At 38.2% G+C, this 23,185-nt stretch overlaps 2 protein-coding genes and 1 long non-coding RNA gene across 3 annotated transcripts; 1 reads left to right on the top strand and 2 right to left on the bottom strand.

Moving 5' to 3' along the window:
- The first annotated feature begins 2,066 nt into the window (after positions 1 to 2,066).
- LOC114536738 lies at positions 2,067 to 7,299 on the top strand. Its single transcript, XM_028558087.1, has one exon. It carries the CDS (start codon positions 2,245 to 2,247, stop codon positions 7,261 to 7,263), a length of 5,019 nt encoding a protein of 1,672 aa, XP_028413888.1. The 5' UTR covers positions 2,067 to 2,244; the 3' UTR covers positions 7,264 to 7,299.
- A 6,019-nt stretch (positions 7,300 to 13,318) lies between these two features.
- Positions 13,319 to 14,714, bottom strand: LOC114536737. The gene is made up of 3 exons (XR_003688476.1): positions 14,521 to 14,714; positions 13,768 to 13,953; positions 13,319 to 13,344 (listed from the first exon to the last, which is right to left on the bottom strand). It is a non-coding gene; the product is annotated as an uncharacterized LOC114536737 (long non-coding RNA).
- A 564-nt stretch (positions 14,715 to 15,278) lies between these two features.
- Positions 15,279 to 19,012, bottom strand: LOC114536773 (alpha-1-macroglobulin-like). The gene is made up of 8 exons (XM_028558125.1): positions 18,597 to 19,012; positions 17,988 to 18,290; positions 17,741 to 17,761; positions 17,412 to 17,463; positions 17,235 to 17,308; positions 16,207 to 16,246; positions 15,822 to 15,906; positions 15,279 to 15,405 (listed from the first exon to the last, which is right to left on the bottom strand). The coding sequence occupies exons 2-8, from the start codon at positions 18,006 to 18,008 to the stop codon at positions 15,279 to 15,281; spliced, it is 420 nt and encodes a 139-aa protein (XP_028413926.1). The 5' UTR covers positions 18,009 to 18,290; positions 18,597 to 19,012.
- Positions 19,013 to 23,185: the final 4,173 nt, after the last annotated feature.

Raw genomic sequence — 23,185 nt, 5'->3', positions numbered from 1 at the left:
CACGGAACATATTGTGAGCACTAGGTAAATATCCAAGCTTATATTTTAAATATTTTATTACCGCGCAATGCATTGCTGAAATTGAAATGTGGATTTTCACGTGCATAAATGGTTGGGATATTTAATGTAGTAGGCTATTTATACCAAATAAGTTTTGACAGCATGCAAGCACACGTTACTACGCTGGTTCGTATACAAACGAGCTTTGCGTATGCGATATTCTGTATAACTGTTATTAATGTCTGGTTATCATCTGTAAACAACTTGATCCTTGCGATAATTAATTTAGTCGTTTGCGCGTCAAAGAGTATAAGCAATAGTGTACAATGGAATCTCTTGTGTTTAGTTTAACATAAAATATGTATCCAGTAGCTGAAACTCAACCAAACTTAGACGGTGACCAATGACATTGCCTATGATATTATTATCGAAGCCAGGCCATTTATGGCAATCTTCGTTTACTCTCGGTTTAGAGCCGTGTTAATAAAACGGATGCATGCATGATGTGTTTATATGTCCTTAACCACCCATACATATAGTTTGTCCGTGGAAGATTTACAAAATCTGTTACGTTGTTGCAAATAAACACGCGCTGAATATTTTGATGGTATAGTTGCAGATGATGCATTGATTAATTTGACGTAACGATGATAATTTGTACTAATAACTGAAGGCTTTCTAACGATTAATAAACCCGAATTTTGATGCAAAATGCAAATGTATATATGTATATAAAGTATAAAATAATGTGATTTAGGTAGTTTAGCTAATAAATTTAGTTAAACATTCAAATGAAGGTATAGCTATTTATATGTACACGCATACTTGCGCCAACACATGTTACGTGTTTGAAAATATTTCCTATTCTTTTAATTAGTCAATAATATCTTGCGTCAATCATACGCGCAACAGGCGTTCAGACTAATTCGTTAAAACCGCGTTCATAAACATAAATTGTTCAAACGGCTTCAGATTGAACGTTTATTTATCCGTTCGTATTCTCGACTTTAAACGTTCACATTTTAGCTGAATTCGTCAAAACGTTTTTTGGGTTCGTTGAAACGTTATTACAGATCGTTCACTACCCGTTCGTTATCCGTTCGTTTTGCTGTTTCAACGAAATATCGTTAACGTACGTTTTCCCGTGGAAGGTCACAAATGTTAATCCTCTCATAAGTTGTTATACTGGAGATTTTACCGTGTTTTAAATAAATTTTTTTGTTTGATTGATTGATTGATTGGATTAGGCCAGCTGCATGTGTGAGAGTTGAACCGCTTTCTATATAGAAATCATTTCATATTATATTTGACATAACCATTTTTCATGCTGAAATAAATACGTGCATGTGTAAAATGTGGTGCAAAAGACAAAAAAATTGTGCTTACGAATTGTTCGCACAGCATATATTTATAAAGCTAATATTCGATGAAGTTTCATGTAACATCGAAATGGTGAAACTTGCATAATAGAATTAGCTCTTCGCGCATATTCGATTCGAAGGAATTTAGCGACCTATACTCAAAGATTTAGACAGTAATCTCTATGGATATTAATTCATCAATTCGGACAGAGATTGATACGTTTCGTCTTCGCACAGACGTCTGTCGGGACTGAGCGACAACGGGGCGCACGAAATAATAGGTGATGACACGCACTGCACAGAAATGGGAAGCAATATGGGTAAAATAAGGGATCTGCACAAAATTGAGTCAGTTGGTGATAGAGGGTCATAGTGTGCGAAACGGTCTGTGACTCGAGAGACGCGATATTAATTCGACATAGCTGCAACGTGAATTTTGGGTGAAGATTTAGTATAACTTTTAATTTTATTTGTTAATCAATATATTTCATAAACCCAATCGAATTGTGTGAATTGAGACTTGTCGAGGACAAACGATACTGAACGGAGGCTAATTCTCGACACCTGGCACCTCCGAGACGGGATTGCGAACTCGTTGAACAACGATGGAAGAAGAAAAAGAGAGTACTGCTGGAGAGACAGTTACGGAGATGGCCGTTCAACCAACCGGAGAAAGTATACCTCCAGAATTGACAAAGGAGACATCGAATTGGAGACGAAATTATCCCAGCTGAAATTGGTTACGAGAAGGTCAGATAAAATCCTGGCAACAGGTAAGCGTGAAACTATAAAACGCCATATCGAAACACTGCAATCTGTAAACACCGCGGCTAACGAGTGCAAGCGCAAAGTTGAGGAACAGAAAATCGCGAGAAAAACAAGCATGAGCGAAATTTCCGATTGGAGCGACAGTGTTGAGGCGACACTCGAAGTAGCTGATTTACAGATTTCAAAGTTGAGCGATTGGTTAGCTGAAGAGAAACGTAACGCTAAGGCTGCAGGACTAGAGCAGCAACGTGAAGCAGAACTAAAGTTGCATGAACAGAAACTACGCATGCAAAGGGAAATGACCCCACCCAAACCGGAAACTCAGGAATGCCCAAGTCGAAACGCAAAGCTACCGAAACTTGTGATCACGAAGTTTAATGGGTCATTTAAAGACTGGCCTAGGTTTTGGGGACAATTTACCGAAGGGATTGATAAGAGTTCCGTGGCCCCCATTACCAAGTTTACGTATTTGTTAGAATTATTGGGTCCAAAGGTCAAAACATGCGTCGAGTCCCTGCCCTTTTCAACCGAAGGTTACAATAGAGCCAAAGCCATTCTCCAAGACAATTACGGCAAGGAATCCGAGATTGTCAAAAGCTATATAAGGGAGATTCTCGATCTACCTCATATTACGAACAGTAACCCCCGTAGAATTGCCGAATTTAGTGAGACTTTGACCTATTGCGTGCGAGCCTTGCAGACCTTGAGGAAACTCGATCAGGTTAACGGAAATGTCTCGATGACATTAGATAAATTGTCAGGTATCAGGGGCGATTTAGTTAGAACCGATCCTGAATGGGAAACATGGGATTTCGAGAAGTTAGCTGAGGCATTGCGACAGTGGGTAAAACGCAATCCGGTAAACGAAAGCGACCCTCCGCGCAAAGATGATTACCGTAAGAAGTTGTTTCGCGCGAGCGGAAATGAACAAAAACTTTTGGGCTGTGTTTATTGCGGCGATCTTGGCCATAAGGCGGTTTCATGCACAAATGTCGTGAATCCCAGTGACCGAAAGCAAATTTTAGCAAGAAAGGGTTTGTGCTTTAACTGCGCTACGAAATTTCACCGAGCTTCGGACTGTGCCAGCAAGACGTCTTGTGGGCATTGCAACAAGCGTCATCACTCATCCATCTGCGAACAGTACAAGCATGAACGCGACGAAAGGTCTGGTCAAGATCATACAAAAGAAGGGGACCAATCACCCGGGGCTAAGAAAGTGATGACAGATGGGGCAAGCGCGGAAGGGATATTTCCAGTTGTTGTTGTGAAAGTTAATGGTGTAATGACTCGCGCACTTATTGATTCTGGCGCCGGCAGTTCCTATGCGTCCGCGAAACTTGTCAACGCGTTAAACATTAAACCCAGCGAAATAAAGAGCCAGCGAATAGACATGTTGATGACTTCGCAAACAAAGCGAATAGAAGTTTTCGATGTAGAAGTTAGTTCCTTGGACGATTCGTGCAAAATAAACGTGAGCTTGAACAAAGTTGAAAAGAGCGAGCTTCTGACAACTAGTAACCCCAATTACGACCAACTCGTGAGACGATATAAACATTTGAATTCGGTCAAAATGGACGAACGCGACACAAAGAGTGAGCTACCCATTCACCTCGTGCTGGGAAACGGCGAGTATGCTCGGATAAAAACAAGGACCAAACCCCTGGTAGGAAAGGACGGTGATCCCGTGGCGGAATTTACAAGGTTTGGTTGGATGATCATGAGTCCTGGAATCGAGTTGGACCAGAATACGATGCTACTGACCACAACATCTCAAAACGATTTCGAGCGATTGTGTCGGTTAGACGTCCTCGGTCTTGAAGATCCCACCGAGGAAGGCTCTCAAGCGATTTACGATGATTTTAAAGACGAGCTCACACGCGACAAAGAAGGCTGGTACGAGACTAGCTTACCGTGGAAATCGCATCATCCACACCTTCCGTCGAACGAAAGAGGAAGCATAAGGAGACTTAACAACCTGGTGAAACGTCTCGAGAAAAGAGGAATTTACAAAGAGTACAACGACATTATTCAAGATCAGCTCGTGAAAGGTATTGTCGAACCAGCACCTGCCACAGCAAAGGGTAAAGAGTTTTACATTCCCCACAAGCCCGTCGTAAAGGAGACCGCAGAGACGACGAAACTTCGGGTCGTTTACGACGCGTCCGCCAAAGAATCGGCATCTGATCCATCCTTGAACGAATGCTTGAACCCTGGCCCACCACTCCAGAACCACCTGTGGGATATTTTAGTTCGTCTACGTTTCCTCCCCATCGTGCTGACCGCTGATCTCGAGAAAGCCTTCCTGCAAGTCCGGATACGCGAAAACCAACGAGATTCCCTACGCTTCCATTGGAAGGCACCAGATAGTGACGACCTCACAGTCTATCGGTTTACTAGGGCGCTGTTTGGGCTGACCTGTTCTCCCTTCCTTCTTGGAGGTGTCCTGAACGAACACCTAAAGAGTTGGGAGAAAAGATATCCGGCTCTGGTGGAAGAGATAAAAGGCGGCCTGTATGTCGATGATGTGATGGAGGGAGGTGATAATGTTGAAGAGGTCAAAGAGAAGAAAGCGAAGACGGTTAGTATTTTTGAGGATGCCACTTTCCACCTGCATAAATGGCACTCAAACGCCTCTGAACTCGAGGATACCGACCAGAGCGCCAATGAAGGCAACGTGGGCAACCCGGAAACTACCTTCGCGAAACAGCAGCTGGGCACAAAGGGGACTGAGACAAAGATCCTCGGTATGGGTTGGAACAAAGCTCAAGACCGTTTAAGTGTTGTAGTAAACAAAGAACGAGACGCAGCATCTACGAAAAGGGAGGCCCTGTCGCAGGTTGCAAGTGTGTACGACCCACTCGGCCTGGTTTCCCCAACTACCCTAGTAGCAAAACTACTGTACCGTGAAATGTGTGAAGAGCAACTTGCCTGGGATGAAGAACTTAACGGTTCTTTGAAGAGACGGTGGAAAGAGTGGTACGAAAACCTGCCAGGCCAGTACACGGTCCCTCGAACTTTAGCCCCTCACAGAGAGCCAGTACAGTCAATCACCCTTCACGGATTCGGGGATGCCAGTAAGAACGGAGTTTCTGCGGTCGTCTACGCAGTCGCAGAGCAAGAGAGCGGAACAACCCAAGGTATCGTGTGTGCAAAGTCCAGACTTGCGAAGAAGAGCCTCACGATTCCCCGTTTAGAGCTTGTCGCTGGTCATATGACCGCAAACTTAGTGACGAACGTCGAGCGAGCGATCGGAATGGAGAAGGTGACCGAGATACACTGTTGGTTGGACTCGACAGTCGCGTTATATTGGATCAATGGACAAGGCGAGTACCGGCAATTCGTATCCAACCGAGTGAAAAAGGTCAAAGAACTCGACCGGATCAGATGGCATCACGTCCCAACGAACGAGAATCCCGCTGACCTAGGGAGCCGCGGAGGAGATGTGGTGGGAAACGAGTTATGGAAGCACGGTCCTACGTGGCTTAACAACCAGGAGACGTGGCCACCGGAAGTTGTGCCTGTGGCGAGTTCGGATTCGAAGCAAGAGGAAAAACCGTCGACGCGAGTTTTGGTCACGATGAATCAAACGGCACACGAGGACGTGTTTGACCAACTACTAGAGCGGTATACGTTGCGGAAAACCCTTCGAATTTGTGCTTGGATTAACCGCTTCATTCAACACACCCAAAGGAAAGCGAAGTCCCTGGGACCGATAAAGACGCAGGAGATCGAAGACGCACGGTTGTGGTGGATTAAACGAGTTCAAGATGGAGCTAGGGACGCACCGGAATTCGAGAGTACGAAAATCGAGCTAAACCTCCAACCTAACCAGAACGGAATTCTAGAGTGTCGCGGGCGAATCGAAGGCGAGTATCCGGTATACTTGCCTGCAAATTCGCAGTTTTCAAAGAAACTAGTCGAACAAGCGCACATCATCACTCTTCACGGGGGAGTACCGGCGACCATGGCTGAAGTTCGTGAGCGATACTGGATACCTAGACTACGTCGCCTTGTGAAGCAGGTACGAAGCAAATGTCATGGATGTGTGCGATTCCGCGCTCGTGCGTATCACAGACCACCGCCTGGACGACTACCAGTTACGCGAACGCAAGGAGAAACCCCATTCCAAGTGATAGGAGTCGACTTCGCTGGACCAATCAAATACAAAACAGCAGGAAAAGCGGAAAAGAAAGCGTATCTGGTACTTTACGCGTGCAGCCTCACAAGAGCAGTTCATTTGGAGCTGTTGAAATCATTGGAGGTTGTCCAATTTCTGCCTAGCCTAAAAAGATTGATCGCTCGAAGGGGGAGACCACAAATCATATACTCAGATAATGCCACTACGTTCAAGGCTGCGGCAAACTGGCTGAAAAAGGCAATTGGAAATGAGATCATAAACGGTTTCCTTACGGACAAGGAGATCCATTGGAGGTTTAACCTGAGTCGCGCACCCTGGTGGGGTGGACAGTTCGAGCGGTTGATCGGGCTCTTTAAACGATGTTTTTATAAAAGTATCGGGAACGGTAATCTAACCTTTGAAGAATTATCAGACGTGATCCTAGACATAGAAGTTGTAATGAACAATCGACCGTTAACATACGTTGAAGACGACGTAGAACAAACTGTTCTCACCCCCGCAAGAATGTTGCAGATAAATCCAGTTATCTTACCTGAAGTGGAATCTTATCACGTTGAGGACCACAGCCTTCGGAAGAGAGCGAAGTTTCTTCGTAGATGCAAGGATTTGTTGTGGAGACGGTGGTATAGAGAATACGTTCGTGGGCTAAGAGATCGACACCGACAAGATAATGGGAAAAACGCAGATCATCCCAACCGTGGTGATGCTGTTATCATCGAAGGAGAGGAGAAGAACAGAAATTTATGGAAGATGGGCGTAGTCGAAGAGCTGATTCGAGGGCGTGATGACGTAGTACGGGGAGCAAAGATCAGGACGCCAAATGGAATTCTTGAACGTGCAATACAGCAACTCTACCCGATAGAACTTTCCTGTGACTTACCACCTCCAACCACGTTAAACCCAGACACCCCTCCCTTCCAACCCCGACCGAAACGTGATGCAGCAGCAGCGGCAGCAATCCGCTTACGGGATCAAGCAGAAGAAGATGAACGGTGACACTTATCCATATTAGGACACTAATATTAGATTGCATTTAAGGCTTGAATCAGTAGCACTAGCTCAGACCCTTTGTAGACATATATCACAGCACTAAGATATATGGGGGAGTGTGTCGGGACTGAGCGACAACGGGGCGCACGAAATAATAGGTGATGACACGCACTGCACAGAAATGGGAAGCAATATGGGTAAAATAAGGGATCTGCACAAAATTGAGTCAGTTGGTGATAGAGGGTCATAGTGTGCGAAACGGTCTGTGACTCGAGAGACGCGATATTAATTCGACATAGCTGCAACGTGAATCTTGGGTGAAGATTTAGTATAACTTTTAATTTTATTTGTTAATCAATATATTTCATAAACCCAATCGAATTTGTGTGAATTGAGACTTGTCGAGGACAAACGATACTGAACGGAGGCTAATTCTCGACACGTCATACATAAGTATAATTTTCTTGAAACAGCTATTTTCTGTAGTGCGTATAATTTATATACATAATAAGAAGCTTAAGGGTTGCCAGCCTTTTTCTCGCCCGCTGTTCTATGGCACAACAGCAGACAAACATTGACTGGAAAAGTGTCACAGGGGCATTTCGAAAACCCCAAAGACTTCGCCTGGAAAGAGGTAAAGAAGGATTCTCTCATGTCACAACCCCAAATTGTGATCATCAAGCTCTTTCCTATCAAAGAGAATGCCGAAAGCATGTGAAAATAAAGCACCCATCGTCACACGTACTTTGAAACGCCGATCCTTGGAGGAAGCCATGAAATAACATCTGATATAAGGCAGTCGTGTTCGACGGCAAGCAAGGCAACAATGCCATGTTGTGCTACAGATTCTGAGTTAGGGCGATCATTTTGTGTTTGGCTTCAAAGCACGACCGCCGGTGGAAAACAAGCGGAGCAAACCGAAATATCGGTGCCAGAGCATTCAAATTCGTAAAGTACTGATGCGATCAGGCGCAGATGAATAATCGGTGTTGTCAACGGTTGAACTTTTTTATGTTCTTCCAGATTTTGAACAGACTTTCACGATCATTTAGAAAGTGTTTGGCAAATAGGACAATCTGGCGGCCTTGGCTACGTGAACGGTATAGCATATTTCATTCACCTGGGCCCGTCCTTCAAAACTTCTCCGTCACCGAAGTATATATAAAGCGAGCAAGACAATGTTTGACAAAACATGCAGATGCGTTCTCACTGGACGAAAGACTTAGATATTGAAACCCTGGAATACGGAAATACCTTCATCCGATAAGATATAGGCAGATCATATAATAGAAACAGAAAGCGCGAGCAGCTTAGATGTGCAAGCACAACGACGTGTATCATGACCAGAAACAGAGCTCAAACGTAGCAAGAGTTCATCATCGGAAGCTGCAAACTCGTAATTTCGCTCCAAAAGGACGATCCCATATGGAAAAGTTGCGCGATCAAAATGGAAAAGTTATGGACATGTGCGTGCAGCAACTGAGATACAGCGAGTCCAACGTTCCTTGTCAAGAAGTCAAACATATGAAAACAATGATACCTTGCAGAACCCTGTCAGTGGAACGCCAATTCGTGCGAAAGATAAAACAGGCAAGTGCAGATACGAGTAATTCGACTGACGCAAGAGGAAGATAATTATCTGAGAAAAGGACTGGAAAAGTTTGACATGCGCTGGACTTGCATTTTCAAGTGCCCTCTCCACAAATTTCAAGAATGCAGAATACCAATGTAATTATAAATGATTAGTCTACAAGTGTATAAATATATTGTTTTCTTTCAACCGAAATGTTTTGCAACGTTAATTAATCGGAACATGCGGTTCCTTTGATTGAATTTGATATTGACAGAATCGCAAGGCATTGAAATGCAGATAGTATAAAGTGAAATAACAAAATTATCATTCACGCCTCCTTATCCGGTCGTTCAAAATAAAAGTAAAGAAGGAACTGCCATGCAAAACCGTAATGAGTCACTGACATGAAAAGCGTCCTTTCTGTAATATTTAATCATTTGCAGACGTTTATATAGAAAGGCCACCACAAATTAAGTTTATGATGTATTGAAACGTTCCTTAATTAACGCATAAGGAACCATTCATGCATTAGTTCCGATAATAGAGTACGGAAAATTAATGAACAAACGGTTGCTGTTGTTCTTTTGCTCAAAAGCGAAATATAAGTTCGCATTCATGGCTCTTTATTATATAGGAGAACAACTGAATTGTTCCGAAAATAGAGTTCCTAAAATAAGGAACGAATTTTTGCAGTTCCTTTACAAAAACAATTAACAATACATTATATAGGCATGTAAAGAATCGAATGCGTGCAGTTCCTAAACATAATCGGTCCATGCATTAAGTTCCATTCACCACGTCCCAATAACCAAGACAAACAACAGCTTATATCATACTTGACCGTAAAATTGCTTCGATATTTGCTCATTGCCACGTTTATGGTTTGATTAATAGTACAGAACACACCTAACCGTATAGTGTATACGATCCCGTCGAGGCCTTTTCGCTTATAGAGAGACAACTTAGAGATACAACAACCGAAAATCAATCACAATTAAGAACAGAATATAAGGAAATGTCATAAACAATTTAAAGACATATGCAAAGACTTAACGATTAGATTAATATCTAGCGATAAATCAACCACAATTGCGCAATGGATTAATTCTTTCCATTAGGTATAGACATGGTGGCATGATACATTTTCTGAAATATAATTTTGTGCTAAAAATATTCATACTTACATTAAATATTTGAGAGACTTGGTCATTTGTTCTAGCAGGCTTTCTCAAATTCCGGCTACAGGTGAAGTACTGGCGTGAGTTCATTGGACCGACTTCTTGTAGATTTAAAAAATTAATAGCCTATAAAGCAAACAAAAATTCGAAATTAGGAGAAAAATTACAAAGAAATCAAATGATGCGTGAGGTCACAAGGCACGAACATCAAAGCTTTTTGCGATGTTGTATTTTTGCTATACTAATATACAAATTAAAGCAATGATAGCCAATAAGTAAATTTATAAACAATATAAAACTCTGTTATAACGTCTATAAAAGATGTATTAAAAAAGAGGTAATCCAAATTTTTCGCGCTATTGTACGTGAGCTACTCATTCTAGTAACGAATTTTTTTCGCATTCGGAAAGATCAGGCTTTTAACTATTGAATGACATGCTTTTAATACCAAAATAAATAGCGAAAAAGGAGCAAATAGGAGGTTGATAAAAAAAGTTGGTAAAAATAGCTTATATATTTTATTGAAAAATTCCGCTTCTGAGTAAACTCGCCGCACATGCATATTAAATAGGAATAAATCACATCAGAAGAACATTCCAAGCAATGCAAATTTTTTTCATTTCTTGTTTTCGTGCGTAGCGAAACTCTCGAAGCATATTTCCGGTGTTAAAACTTAATTGCCATTTCGTGAAGCTAAGATATCTTTAAAATTTTCCGTTTGTTGGAATTAAGAGCCTTTAATTTTATAGAGTGCTCTCCTGATCATGGATTTATCGACAAGGGAAACGGTTAGTTTATTATCATATATATTAGGCTATACATGCATCTATATTTCTGACGTTTACGACAGACACTGATGCATTAGGAATCCATCAATGTCGTTGGTATCATCCGTCTTAATAATTTATATAATTGTCCCTTTAGTATTTCCCACACAAATCCTGCTTGTTAGTAGATAATATATGGTCTAAATTATATAAATTATGGTGATGTTATAATTATGAATACTCAGCAGTATTAATCACCTCCTTTTTTGATATTTCATCTGATTCTTTCAAGAGTAAAACACTTTTATCCAGGGCAGAAATAGCCACACGCGAGCCAGGTTTGGCTTTCATAACAATTGTTGTTTTTTCCCCGGGCTTTTTCTCTTCGTCGACGAAATTCACATACAACTAAAAATAAGGCAGCAGTTAATATCAAGCAAACTCTGATCAATCCCTAAATTTCAGTAATTCTTAACAACAATTTTAATATATTGCTTTCATTGATTGGTATTTATAGACTCATTGTACGTGAATTTCATATTTGAGCCCATCAAATCACAGGCAACAGAGACATGCACCGCTGGCGGACAGGGCTCATATGTGATGGCTAAAACTAGGTTGCTCCTTGCAATCACACTCGGTTATATATCTACCTCTCTATTATTGGAGAGTAGGCATGATTAGAGCTCTGAGAAGGACGATAGTTAGATGATATAATGCTATTAGGGTACAATAATTATTAAAAACAGGTAAACATTTTAGAACTCTCAATCCTTATGCACATATTTACAGTGGCGTAGCCAGCCTGACGATTTTGTCCCTCTATGTAAATTTCGAGTTATCATAATTATTCATGTCTTTAGAAATCTTTTGTTTTTACAGTCAGTGAACACCAAAATATTAGGATAGCGGGACAAATCGACAGGCTGGCTACGCTACTGCATATTTACTATATATTATACGTATATTTTGTCAGGAGAGCTACCTAGTATGATAGAAAAAATAGCACGTGCCTTCTGTGAGGGCGAAAAAGCGGTTAAAATAAACAAATAGCAAAAAAACCCAATCATTTATTGCATCTCATGCAAGAAAATGTCGTTTGCTTTCGGTGAAAGTAGAAATCTCTATGAACAAGGTTTAATCAAAAGCGCGAGTCTGTTAACTATACCAGAATGACTCTTGTTAATAATTTTAGTATTTTTTCGTCTGGGATACGCCTCCAAGATTGCTTGCTATTGTTTTCATAGTTCACAATCATACGGCGTCTCCCTGACAACGGTTCTTTTTGGTTTATTTTTCTGTGTCATTCTCTTTTATAACCCGAGGTCAAAACGTCGATAAATATTTTGTGTATATTGGCAATATTTATTTCTTATTTCGTGCAAAGCTTTAAAACGCGCTCACACGTTTGGCCTAAAGCGGAATTTTTGTTAGGTACCTGATTCTCAAGTTTATCTTCCACGTCATAAACAACACTGTCACCGATAGTCTCCTTATCCATCTTGACAAAGTATACTAAGATTCTGCAACTCGGAACCATTTCCTGAGTAACATTGAAGTAAAGCTCAAATTTATTCATTGATCTTCCAGCTATGCTTCTTCTGTTATACGTAAATTGTCTATGATTACGATTCGAGGAATTTTTCAGAGTTTGCCAATCCTGTGTTCTCCAAGTAACGCCAGATAACAGCAGATTTCCTTTACACAAAATCTTTAAAACGATGAATAATGTAATGAGTCTGGTTACGCGTTTAGCAAAAAATAAGTTGATAATCTGAAGAATTGTGTGAGGAAGATTAATTCGAAGAATTGTGTGTTACAGCGAGTTCTGCCTAACATCAATATACTCCCATTAAACAATCCAGTGCCAAATTAGTTTAAATAACCATGTCGTGATCATATTAATGGTGATACATGGCTTAACAGCTTTTCTTCGAATAGTCATTATGTACGACGTTAAAATGTTCGTACCTCGTTTAAGTGAATGTTTTATAATTTAATATTTAATAACTATACTTTGTAAAAGAATGGAATATTTCTTCGCATGTTATCAGGGACAGTGTAAAAGACTTTCACAGATCCTTCGCTTCCGACCTGAAAGAAAACATTATATCATCCTAAAAAATACTAATAAAAGTTGAGAAAAAAATTGGTGAAAAGCATGCATTGCGGAGTACATATATATAAACTTAGTGTAAGCGGTTTGATAAAAAGCTGTAAATACACTACTGATCAACCGAAATAATAGCGCGTGCACACTATATGCGTAAGGCGACACGTTCTCTACTATGTGCTTATGCGCATATGAATATTTTACAGAATATGCGCAATATAAATTTGAAATATTATTATTATTATTATTATAACGATCGTCCATTTTAATAAGAAACAAATTTTAGACTAATAAATTCCCAAATCCTAGCTTGCCTATATAAATAGTTAATATTCCATTAAATTTACCTTCGCAGGTAAGCCGTGATCAGGTAAGACCAATTTCAAAAAACAAACTTGGAGAGTACCAAGAATTGGAAGTTTTTACTTTCAACAATTGGTCTGAGTTGTAGTTGGCCTAAATGTTTAAAAAATAGCCTAAAGTAAGGCTACAGGTAATAAATTTTAATTCCAACTTAAAAAGGGACATTTGCAGCAATACCACATATATCCAAATCTTATTTACGAAATATATTAATATATAAATATATAATGAGTTCATGAATAAATTGAACCTATATAAAGTGAACCTACAAAATTTTTCTCGACGAGATCCTTCTTGAAGTAACATATGTACGCAGTTTTACCCGCGGTTAATCGCCATTTTACAAAATAAAATTATTATAAATCATATATATCATCCGCATCGATTTCACAACTATACGGACTCTGCATGCAACTGCTCAAATTCAAACGCAAATTAATCCTTGTGAGGATTAATTAATTGTACTAAAATGTTACAAGATTTGATAGCTGCATTAGATTCGGATTATAGCATTACCGTAAAGGTGAGTGCCTTTGCGTAAGGCGACACGTTCTCTAGGGGGACAACAATCACACCGTTTGCCACAGAATACCACCTGCGGAATATTTTACTTGATGTTCGAACATTGTGCTGACGTTCAGACACGTCAACTCGTATTGTTCCATCAGTTACAGGTGTCCCATCAAGGTATTTAATCTGGACCTAAAAACGAAAAAAAATTTTCTCGTGGACACCGTGGTGCGGATATTTTACGTATGTCACGTTTAAGGGTGATCGACATAATGAGTTTCCCCCCCATTTTCTTTGTTGTTGCTGTGAAAATATGGTCTTTGTCTGGTTCGTATATAAAACGAGATTAAAGTTGGAAATACAAACGAAAACACTTAAAAGACATATTTAAATAAGTAATATTTATTCTACTTTAATGTTTAGGCTATAATTTAAAAAAACATTAATTAGCTTTTGTAACGGTCTTTCACGACTTATTCTTCCGCCGATAGGAAGTGGATATATTTCTTCTGAATATTTGTCAAACAAGGCTTTGAAATGTTAATTATCACTGAAACCTTTCTTTAGATATCACTTCGAATTCCCAAAAGCAGAACATTTTTCATTCAAGCAACCATATTTAGCAGAAGATAACTTTGTTATTTCTGTTCGTGCTGATTCTTTTAAATTGTAAACGCTGGCTTTAAAGCATATATTCAACAACCCCCCAACTAAGTATTCAAATCGCTACAAAGTTTATCTTAAAACAAAATCAACTACCTTAAATTTTATTGGAAAACCAGGTTTAAATTTCTGAGGAACATCAATTAGTGACATGGCTTTAGACTTCAACACCATATTAGGACTTCGGGCTGTTTCTTTTATTTTAACCCCAGTAGAGATTTCGGTAAACATAGCAGTAATATGTAAATAATATCCAACAGGGGTATGTGAATTGATTAGTTCTTTAGCATCAATATGAGCGCATCCTGTTATCTAAAAAATAAAACACATAAATATTAGCTACAGGTTTGACCATGAAAGCCTTAAAAATAGATATAGTAGAATAGTAAAAATAAATAGTAATTCACCTATACACGTTTTGAAATTTTACTAAAAAGCGTCCTATAGATGGTAAGCAGGGGTGCCCATAAGTAACGGAGGGGGGAGGGTAACAAATTATATGTTTTTGACTTTTAAGTATTATAAATAACATAAACTAACTATTTTGTGCCGTTTTTACTAACGTTTAACGATCTCCTATTTTTTTCCGGTCGGTCACGATTGTCATTGTTTCGTAATTTGCAGAATGACGTCACTGCCATAGTGTTCGTATTCAAAATGCGAACGAATTGTAGTAAGGCTTTTGTCACGAACTAGTGGCCATGATTGAGTGAATGCGCTCCAATTAAAGGGGCTTTATATCCATGCAGTGGGGGGAACAAATATAATTATATACAGAGTAAATTCACTATATTATTACACCACGAAATAAGTGCGGTGTTAGTCAACGTATGCAATGCAACATGTTTGAGGTTTTAGCGCCTTCTTTTGCTACATGTACGTACATTTTTGGTTTCTTTCAAACAATTTTGTTCCACTTGGTTGTTCTTGAGACACAATGTTGTTTCCAGTCGACCAGTAACAAATTTCCCGTAAGTATACCTTTATGAATCAAACGTCAGAAGAAAAAATGAAACTTTTAAATTGACAATATCCCAATTTTCGCGAGTTATAACCAAAAACGAATTACGAAAATGTTGGCATAATGAAAGTAGTTATCACAAAGGGGTTCCAGTTATACAGGGTTGTGGGGGAAGTCAGGAGGTGGGAACCCGTGAGAAAAGGCTAGAGGAGAGGGGGGGGGTTGTGGGAGGAGATTGAGCGGCATGCGGGGGTCATGGGAGGACGGGAGAAGAATGAGGGACATTCCAGCGGTTTTAATAACTTTTGGTTCCTTTTTAAGCAAACTATGAAAAATCAGAACGCAAAAAAATTCTTAAGCTACTGCAATATTTGAACGTCAGAACCTACACACACTAAGTGTTTTTGTAACAAGTACAATCCTAACCAAAAGTTACCTCGCACATATTGTAAAAACAATTTCCCGTTGATCCAATGCAAAGTATGCTGGTGGCTTTATGTCCAGTTCAAATTTAGGAAGAACTAAGTAAAGTAAAGTAGAGCAAAATTCTATTGGGCTTATAATAGATTTATAAATTATTTTGGAATGCTCTGTAGCTACTAGAAGGTTGCAGAATAAATTACTACAGCCTATAATTTGAATCGCATTAGCAGACTTTAAAAAAATATTCAATATGTAAAAATATTATTTTCAAATCTATAACTAATAGCGTTGTTATTAAGGTGTTTAGAATTTAAAATTAAGCTATGTAATTTATTCTCCACACCCATAGATCCGTCACTGGTCGAATCGTTATTCACTGATTTCGGAAGTAAACTTACCATACTTGTCAATTTCGATAGCTTTTGTCACCGTCTTTCGCTAAATACCAAAATTCTTTTTTTTAAAATATATCACTGAGATCATCAAATATCATGCTTTAAACTGCTGCCTGCTTATACGAAAATAATGTACGTACAAATTTTGCAGCAATTACATGCAGTACTGTCCCGAAATAACCTAACAAAAAGCGCGGTTAGCCTAGGTCAAACCTCGCTTCAAGTGATGTCAGACCGAGGTCGAACCGTGGTGAGAAAACTCGCTCTTACTGAGTAACTGACTCTGACAGAAAGAGTACTTCTTACCAAAATCAAGCCGGCTTTTGTTAGAATGCGTTATGATGAATTTACGATTTGAATGCCTGAACCCTTCATTTTATAGTGTCATTCTTTACGTAATGAAAAGAAATGTTTCAACAAAAAAAAACCTTTTACTTACACGGCTGTTGGAAATTAGAATCATCTCCCCCCCCCCTACACACACTTTTCTGTTCATATTTTGAAAAATCTCAAAAGCGAGTGGGGGACTCGTCCTGGCGATGCCACTCCCTGAATTTGAATGCTTTTACCTAACTACATACTATGCTATTTCACCAGTGCATTAACCATGCATTCAAATTTTAACAAAAGATTAATTTCAATAAGGGGTTCTTTTTTGATATAGCCTAATTAAGACTTTTTTTCCTTATTGCGAAGGGTTTCCCAAAAACTCTTTGTTTTATTAAATGAGTAATTGACGTCAACATACAATAGTAAAGTTGTTGGAGAATGCGATCTTTCATGCTGTATTTGCTTGCAAAATGTAAGGGGGTACGTTTGATTACAATTAACGTTTCGCACATTTTCAAGACATATTCATTAATTACATAATCATTTTGTCCTTTTTGGCCTTTTCAGGGAAGCGACGCCACTTGCTATTCTTAATTCTGTACTGCGCAATATGTATCGACGCACACACATCAGTAATAATTTTTGAGAGCATGAACTTCTTGCATGCAAGCCCGTTATTAATATTTGCAACTTTATGATACCTCAAAGGTTACTTTGATAAGCCATTTACCCAGAACTGGCTCTTTTGACAGCTGAAGTTCCAAACTACCGACACCTAACAATTTTAATAATTTTTATGATATCATTATAGCCGCATTTCTTGATCAAAACATCATTTCGTTACCATTTCATTGCAACAAGTACAAAAGTAGTTTTACCGTCTTGTAGTTGAACATCGGTCCATTGCATAATCTTGGAACCACTTGGTTCCTGTGTGACAAGAAACACAGAGAATATTTTTGTTAGACTGTATTTCGTAAGTTAACGTAATAGATTTCTGCCAAAACAAAGGCACTTTACAGTCGATTTACGCTGCATTCACAGTCTTCAGCTACATTTGAAATTTTTGCTCTAGGGTTTCCCTCTCATCGCCGCTATGAATGTGTATTGTAACATTAATATTATATTACTAAACCAGGTATGGTCGTTATAACAACTCACTTATGCTAAGCGTCGATAATGTAAAAAATAAAGTAGGTATACATACCTGAATTATCACCGAGGAAACCTATTAAGACGAAAGAATAGAATGCAATGAATCTATTACTTCTAATCAATTTAGAAATTTTATTGCATGAAAGGGGGTTATTGAGATGGAAATTTTATATATATTTGAAACGATTCGTATGCATTGTCTATGGTGATTATGGGTTTCGAATATGAGTGTTGTAGTTTTAATATTTTTCATCCGTATGAAAAATATCAATTATACGAGTTACGATTGCGTCGAATACCTTAGGTCCAGCGGGCCTCATTTCAGCATAAAAGAACGCTTAAATGATAAGATTACTTTTCATTTCTTTTTTTTCTTCCTAATTATCACCTCTCAGCTAATTGTATGAATTTTACAGATTGTATTCTCTCCAACGAAGAAGCAAGAATTCTGAAAAACCTTTTTGTCCAGGTTTATAAATTGGTTTATCGGTTTGAATGAAGACTTTCTTTAGCGGAGAAGCTTTGTACGAAACTGCTTTTCTCATTGTTCTAACTCCACACACTGTAGCTTCAACCTTTGCAAGAGATAATCCTTTAGGTACCTGAAAAAAAATCGGTGTCAAAATGCCGATTGCGATAGCTACTTGGAAAAAATTTCGCTCGATCTGTATTCGCAGTGGCGTATGAAGCACAATAATCGGAGGGGAGGGGTGCATATTCATATATTCATGTTCTGTCTGATTATCTCTACAGGCAGTTAAGAAGTGGCATATTTTTTATACTTCACTTGGAAATTTTTTCATTTGATTTGATTTGAATTTCCTTCATTAAAATTTCAGAACAGGCATAAATCAATTTTGTTAAATGTGTTTTTTGCGGATTAGAATTTGGGCGACTATATTGCCAACCTGAAGCTCCAGTGTTCCGGCTTCATTTGGTTTAAAATGACCTCTAGCGCGGCTCCTGACGACATTGAAGGATGAACCGTACAGTCTGACCTCCACATCACAGGATACAGTACCAAAAATATTTATTCCCAGCTTGACATTTTCACCAGCACGAAAAACTCTCGGAATTGTGATCAAATAATCACCATTACCTAACGCACCACTTCTGTAAAATAATAAATATTATATTGCGTCAAGCTGTTTGTCCCTGCCCAAGATACCATTTCAGACCTAATTATTTTGGCCTTTTCTAAAAAATCTGCGTCGTTTCTGGGTCGTTTTTGACGTCCACACGAAAAGATGAAAACGATTTGAAACTATTTGTTCTCTTGTTTTTAAAAACACGTGGACGTAACCTGTACCATGAAGAGATTAATATTATCCGTTTTTAAATATCTCCAGATTTGTATTTAGCTATGTTTTCTGATGTAGCAGGTTGCAAGGTTGAGTGCCGGTCTTTGGCCTGTGGTTTGATATTTTTATTGGACAAAATAAGAACTCTTTTTTCACATGCAAGAATTGGCCCTATATGGCTTGTGGAAAAAACCTTTTAGCTAAAAATGTTTCACTTGAGATATTATTTTTCTAAAAGTATACTAATAAGCTCAGGGTTTCTAGCTTCTCTAATCTCTCTTTTATGTGTATAAATCAATGTTTTCTTATGAATAGTGAATTTAATACATTTGATCTTGTTATATAGGTGCTGTGTATTTTAAATGTAATGGGTTTATTCCTAGTCACATGACTATAAATAAATGCAATGTTTCCCGCCAGTGAAACAAGTGAAAAATGATTGCTCGCTTCTTGTCACAACAAAGTAAAGTGTTTTTTTAATTAAATTGTTCTGTAACATGCATGTTTTTGTTCTTATATAAAAAAACCCTTATTTTACATTACTTTGGGTGGGAAATAGTGAGTTTTGTTTTACTCTTTTAGACTCTTCGAGTCTTAATGTTTCCCTCGACTTCCTCTCGGGAGACATTCAGGTCTTGGGAAAACAAAACTCACTATTTCCCTCGGGAGCTTACAATTATTAAGTGCATGATAGCCAGCTCATGCACAGTTAAAGGCTTTTTCAAAATTTTTTAGTTTAGAGATTTTTCTTTCAAGGTGATATATATATATATATATAATTATATATATACAGTAGGAGGCAAAAGTTTGAGTCCAGTCGTTGTAGAATTCCAGTATTAAACCCTGGCAGTGTATTCGAGCTAAGACATGCGTATTAGTGTTTCAGTATTTTAAACCATATTAATTACACACTGTTTTGGTCCTAATGATCTAAATCATAACAAAATAAAGTTCTTATTCCTTTACACTGCCCAAGATGGGTGGGAAAAAGGGCAAAGTGATGGTGCATAAGGACAAATAGTTGCATTAAGTATTGAAGGATTCTTTCCTCGCAAGATCGCAGAAAAAGTGAGAATTTAAAAAGGTGGTATGCAACTAACCTTGGAGAGGTTCGAAGAAACTAAATCCTACTCAAGCAAACTTTTAGCTTCTTCGGTCATGCTCGGTTTGGCAATATTGAAATATATATAGGATCCTAATTAAAGTAAAGTATCATCCAATTCTTCAAGGACATGGAATTTCATCTGGTACAAGGATGATCGCGTGTCTAACTACATGATAATCCCCCTAAACACCTGCACATCTTCTATGTGCCAGAAATCTTTTAGAAGCAAACACGTTTTGGTGCTCTCGTTCTCATGGCTTTCCACCTCAAATTCCAGATCTGAAACCTATCGAGTACTTGTAGGACCGTTTTAACCGGAAAAGGGCGAGGCACAGGCCCGCCAGCCAGAATGACTTGAGACAAGTGGTCAACGAATGCTGGCAAGGTATTAAACGTGCGACATTAAAAAACCTATGGAATCTATACCAGCAAGAATAAACGTCATTTCAAGAGCAAAAAAGAGGGACACTAAGCATTGACATGAAATGCATTTTTGCACATTAACATACGTAAAATGAATATCATAACGTCTCATAGTTGTTGTACAGCATGTATTTTTCTGTTTACTCGTGTACTTTTTTGTAGTTCACTTATCGGTAAGGTTTTCTGTAGAATATTAATATATGCTGCTAAAACAATGAAATACAGTCACTGGACTCAAACTTTTGCCTCCTACTGAATATATATATATATATATATATATATATATATATATATATATATATATTTATATATATATATATATAATATATTATATATATTATATATATATAAAATATAATACTTGTATAAACTTGGGTTAAAGGTAACGTCAACTCAAATCTTGCTGCCACCTTGTGCCAAGCTTTGTTATCACGTGTTATCCCATTGTATACAAACGAGAAAACTTTAAAAACTTTAAAAACAAAGTTTATTGACTTTATCCTATTGCCATTTACACAAAAATGACGTACAGTGATCACGTCTCACTAATTTCCCAAAGTTATTAGAGCCGATCAGCCTTATTCTATCCTGTCACCCCTTGCAAACACTATGCGTCATTAGCCAGCATGTACCAGCATGTGGAAGTCATTATCCGTGATTCACAGCATGATCAGATTAAAGGGAAGCAATTTTCACTTTCATAGGAAGACATGCAAAAACACACATATATATGAACATTTGCAGAATTAACTGCAAAACGACATTTAAGGACGAAACTCCGTAATGTCAATAACAGTAAAAATCACTGTCGTTTCCAACTTGGCCTTGTAGCTCAGACGGTAGAGCATCGTTCTAGAATAGCGAAGGTCGCGGGTTCGATTCCCACCGCGGTCAAGTAGAATTTCTGCTTGCCTGGTTGGCTATACTTATGAAGAGGAACATATAAAACACACAACCTACACACATATATATATAGCTATATATATACATTAGCGAGGTATTGCATTTAAGGGAGAATGAAGCACGGTATCAACTATGAAATTTTTACTAAAATAATCAAATTAGCCTTATTAGTTCTAACCAGTCACCCCTTGCAAACACAAAGCGTTATTAGCCAGCATGTGCAAGTCATTAGCCGTCATTCACGACGTGATGAGATAAAAGAGAAGCAATTTTTACTTCTATAGGAAGACATGCAAGACCATCAGATTTGTGTTTATTATATTATACGTGAATTATCCAGTGTGAAAATGGAGAAAAATAGGACAAAGCCAAATTGGGAAACCGTAGCTACATCATTTGCTCTCCATACAGCGAAAAATACTATCGTTAAGGTTATTTCGAACTTAGGAAAATACTAATCGAAGTTTTACATTGTCAATAAATAGACTATAAAACCATATTCAATACCGACAATTCGCGTGGTTTTTTGCAAAAACTAAAAGTCAGTATTGGAACATATACGGAAAATCAAAAAGAAGAATATTAAACATTGAAAAACACAAAAACCCCCGATTTCGTTTAAATGCAAGAAAAAGCACAATTATAGATAAAAACGTGTGGTCAATAAGTTATACTAACGTTGAATACAATAAAAAGGCTATCCAGCTGTTTTTACTGCTATAGCTACTACGAGCGACCTGGGTCAAAATGAATTTCAAGCTAAATAAAATTATTATGAAGCTAGGGTAGGCGATATGTAGACAATATGTAGAGTAGGCGATACGCTGAAAGCCAGCATCAAAGCTAATATTTCATGCCTAGTAACACAAGAACAATTTTCTTAGAGGATGGGGTCAGAAAGCCTCACTATCCTCTGGGTTATTAGAGAAAGCAGTTGTTTGTTCAAGCTGTTTGAAAATGTAAAAAATCTTTCCAAATATGAAACCAAAAGTACATTCCTACACTATAGTCTTTACATAGGTATTCAAGGCAGTTAACAGAGCATATAGTTCTTTTTATTCGAACTATAAACATTTTAAATATCCTGCTCAAATTGTTTTCAACATGTACTTACTTAATAGTATATTTTACATGAATCATTGCCCAAGCGATTTTTAACTCGAAATTTAATAAACTTTTAGCCTATGATAATGAATTAAGATTGAAACTGTCCATTTTGGTGCGCAATACTTGTTTAGCTCTTTGAAATTAACCCTTCCTTTCATATCGATACAAAATTTTTTATTCAAACTCAGGGTTAAATTGTTAAGTGACCCTAAAATACCTATAGTTCTTGGTGTTCACGTTCAAGGCTTTATTAGACGAAGTGGCAGACGCATTCAACGGAATTTTAGGAAATAGCAAGTAGTTTCTTGAACCGGAAAATATATATTTTTCCCGCGTGACTATAATACCTGTCTATAGCGTATACGTCTATAAAAACATATACAAACTGAAAGCGGATTCACGTTTTGATGCGATGAAGCCGAAGCGAATAAATTATACAGTATAACGATATATATATGAAACGTTTTAGTAATGCCGCGGACAAACTAAGATGCTGCTTAATCCCACTGGCTTCAGAAACGCTCCCTCCACATGCAGCAATGAGCAATATAGCGACAAGCAGTCAAGCAACTGGCCATTGGATCATTTGGATGGTTGGTGCCGACCATAAACACAAGGTTTTATTAAACATAATAATACCTGCTGATCTACTAAATTG

Source organism: Dendronephthya gigantea, unplaced genomic scaffold (genome assembly GCF_004324835.1).
Source record: "Dendronephthya gigantea isolate DGI-Jeju-01 unplaced genomic scaffold, DenGig_1.0 000144F, whole genome shotgun sequence".
NCBI lineage: Eukaryota > Metazoa > Cnidaria > Anthozoa > Malacalcyonacea > Nephtheidae > Dendronephthya > Dendronephthya gigantea.
This window is presented reverse-complemented; position numbering and strand designations above follow the sequence as displayed.

Coding starts and splice junctions, on each gene's coding strand:
- LOC114536738 (XM_028558087.1), top strand. CDS start 2,245: ATGAGCGAAATTTCCGATTGGAGCGACAGTGTTGAGGCGACACTCGAA.
- LOC114536773 (XM_028558125.1), bottom strand. CDS start 18,008: ATGAGGCCCGCTGGACCTAAG. Junction 16,247..17,234: donor TTATCAAAGTAACCTTTGAG/GTATCATAAAGT, acceptor TTTGGTATTTAG/CGAAAGACGGTGACAAAAGC. Junction 15,406..15,821: donor GTTTTTACAATATGTGCGAG/GTAACTTTTGGT, acceptor TGATTCATAAAG/GTATACTTACGGGAAATTTG.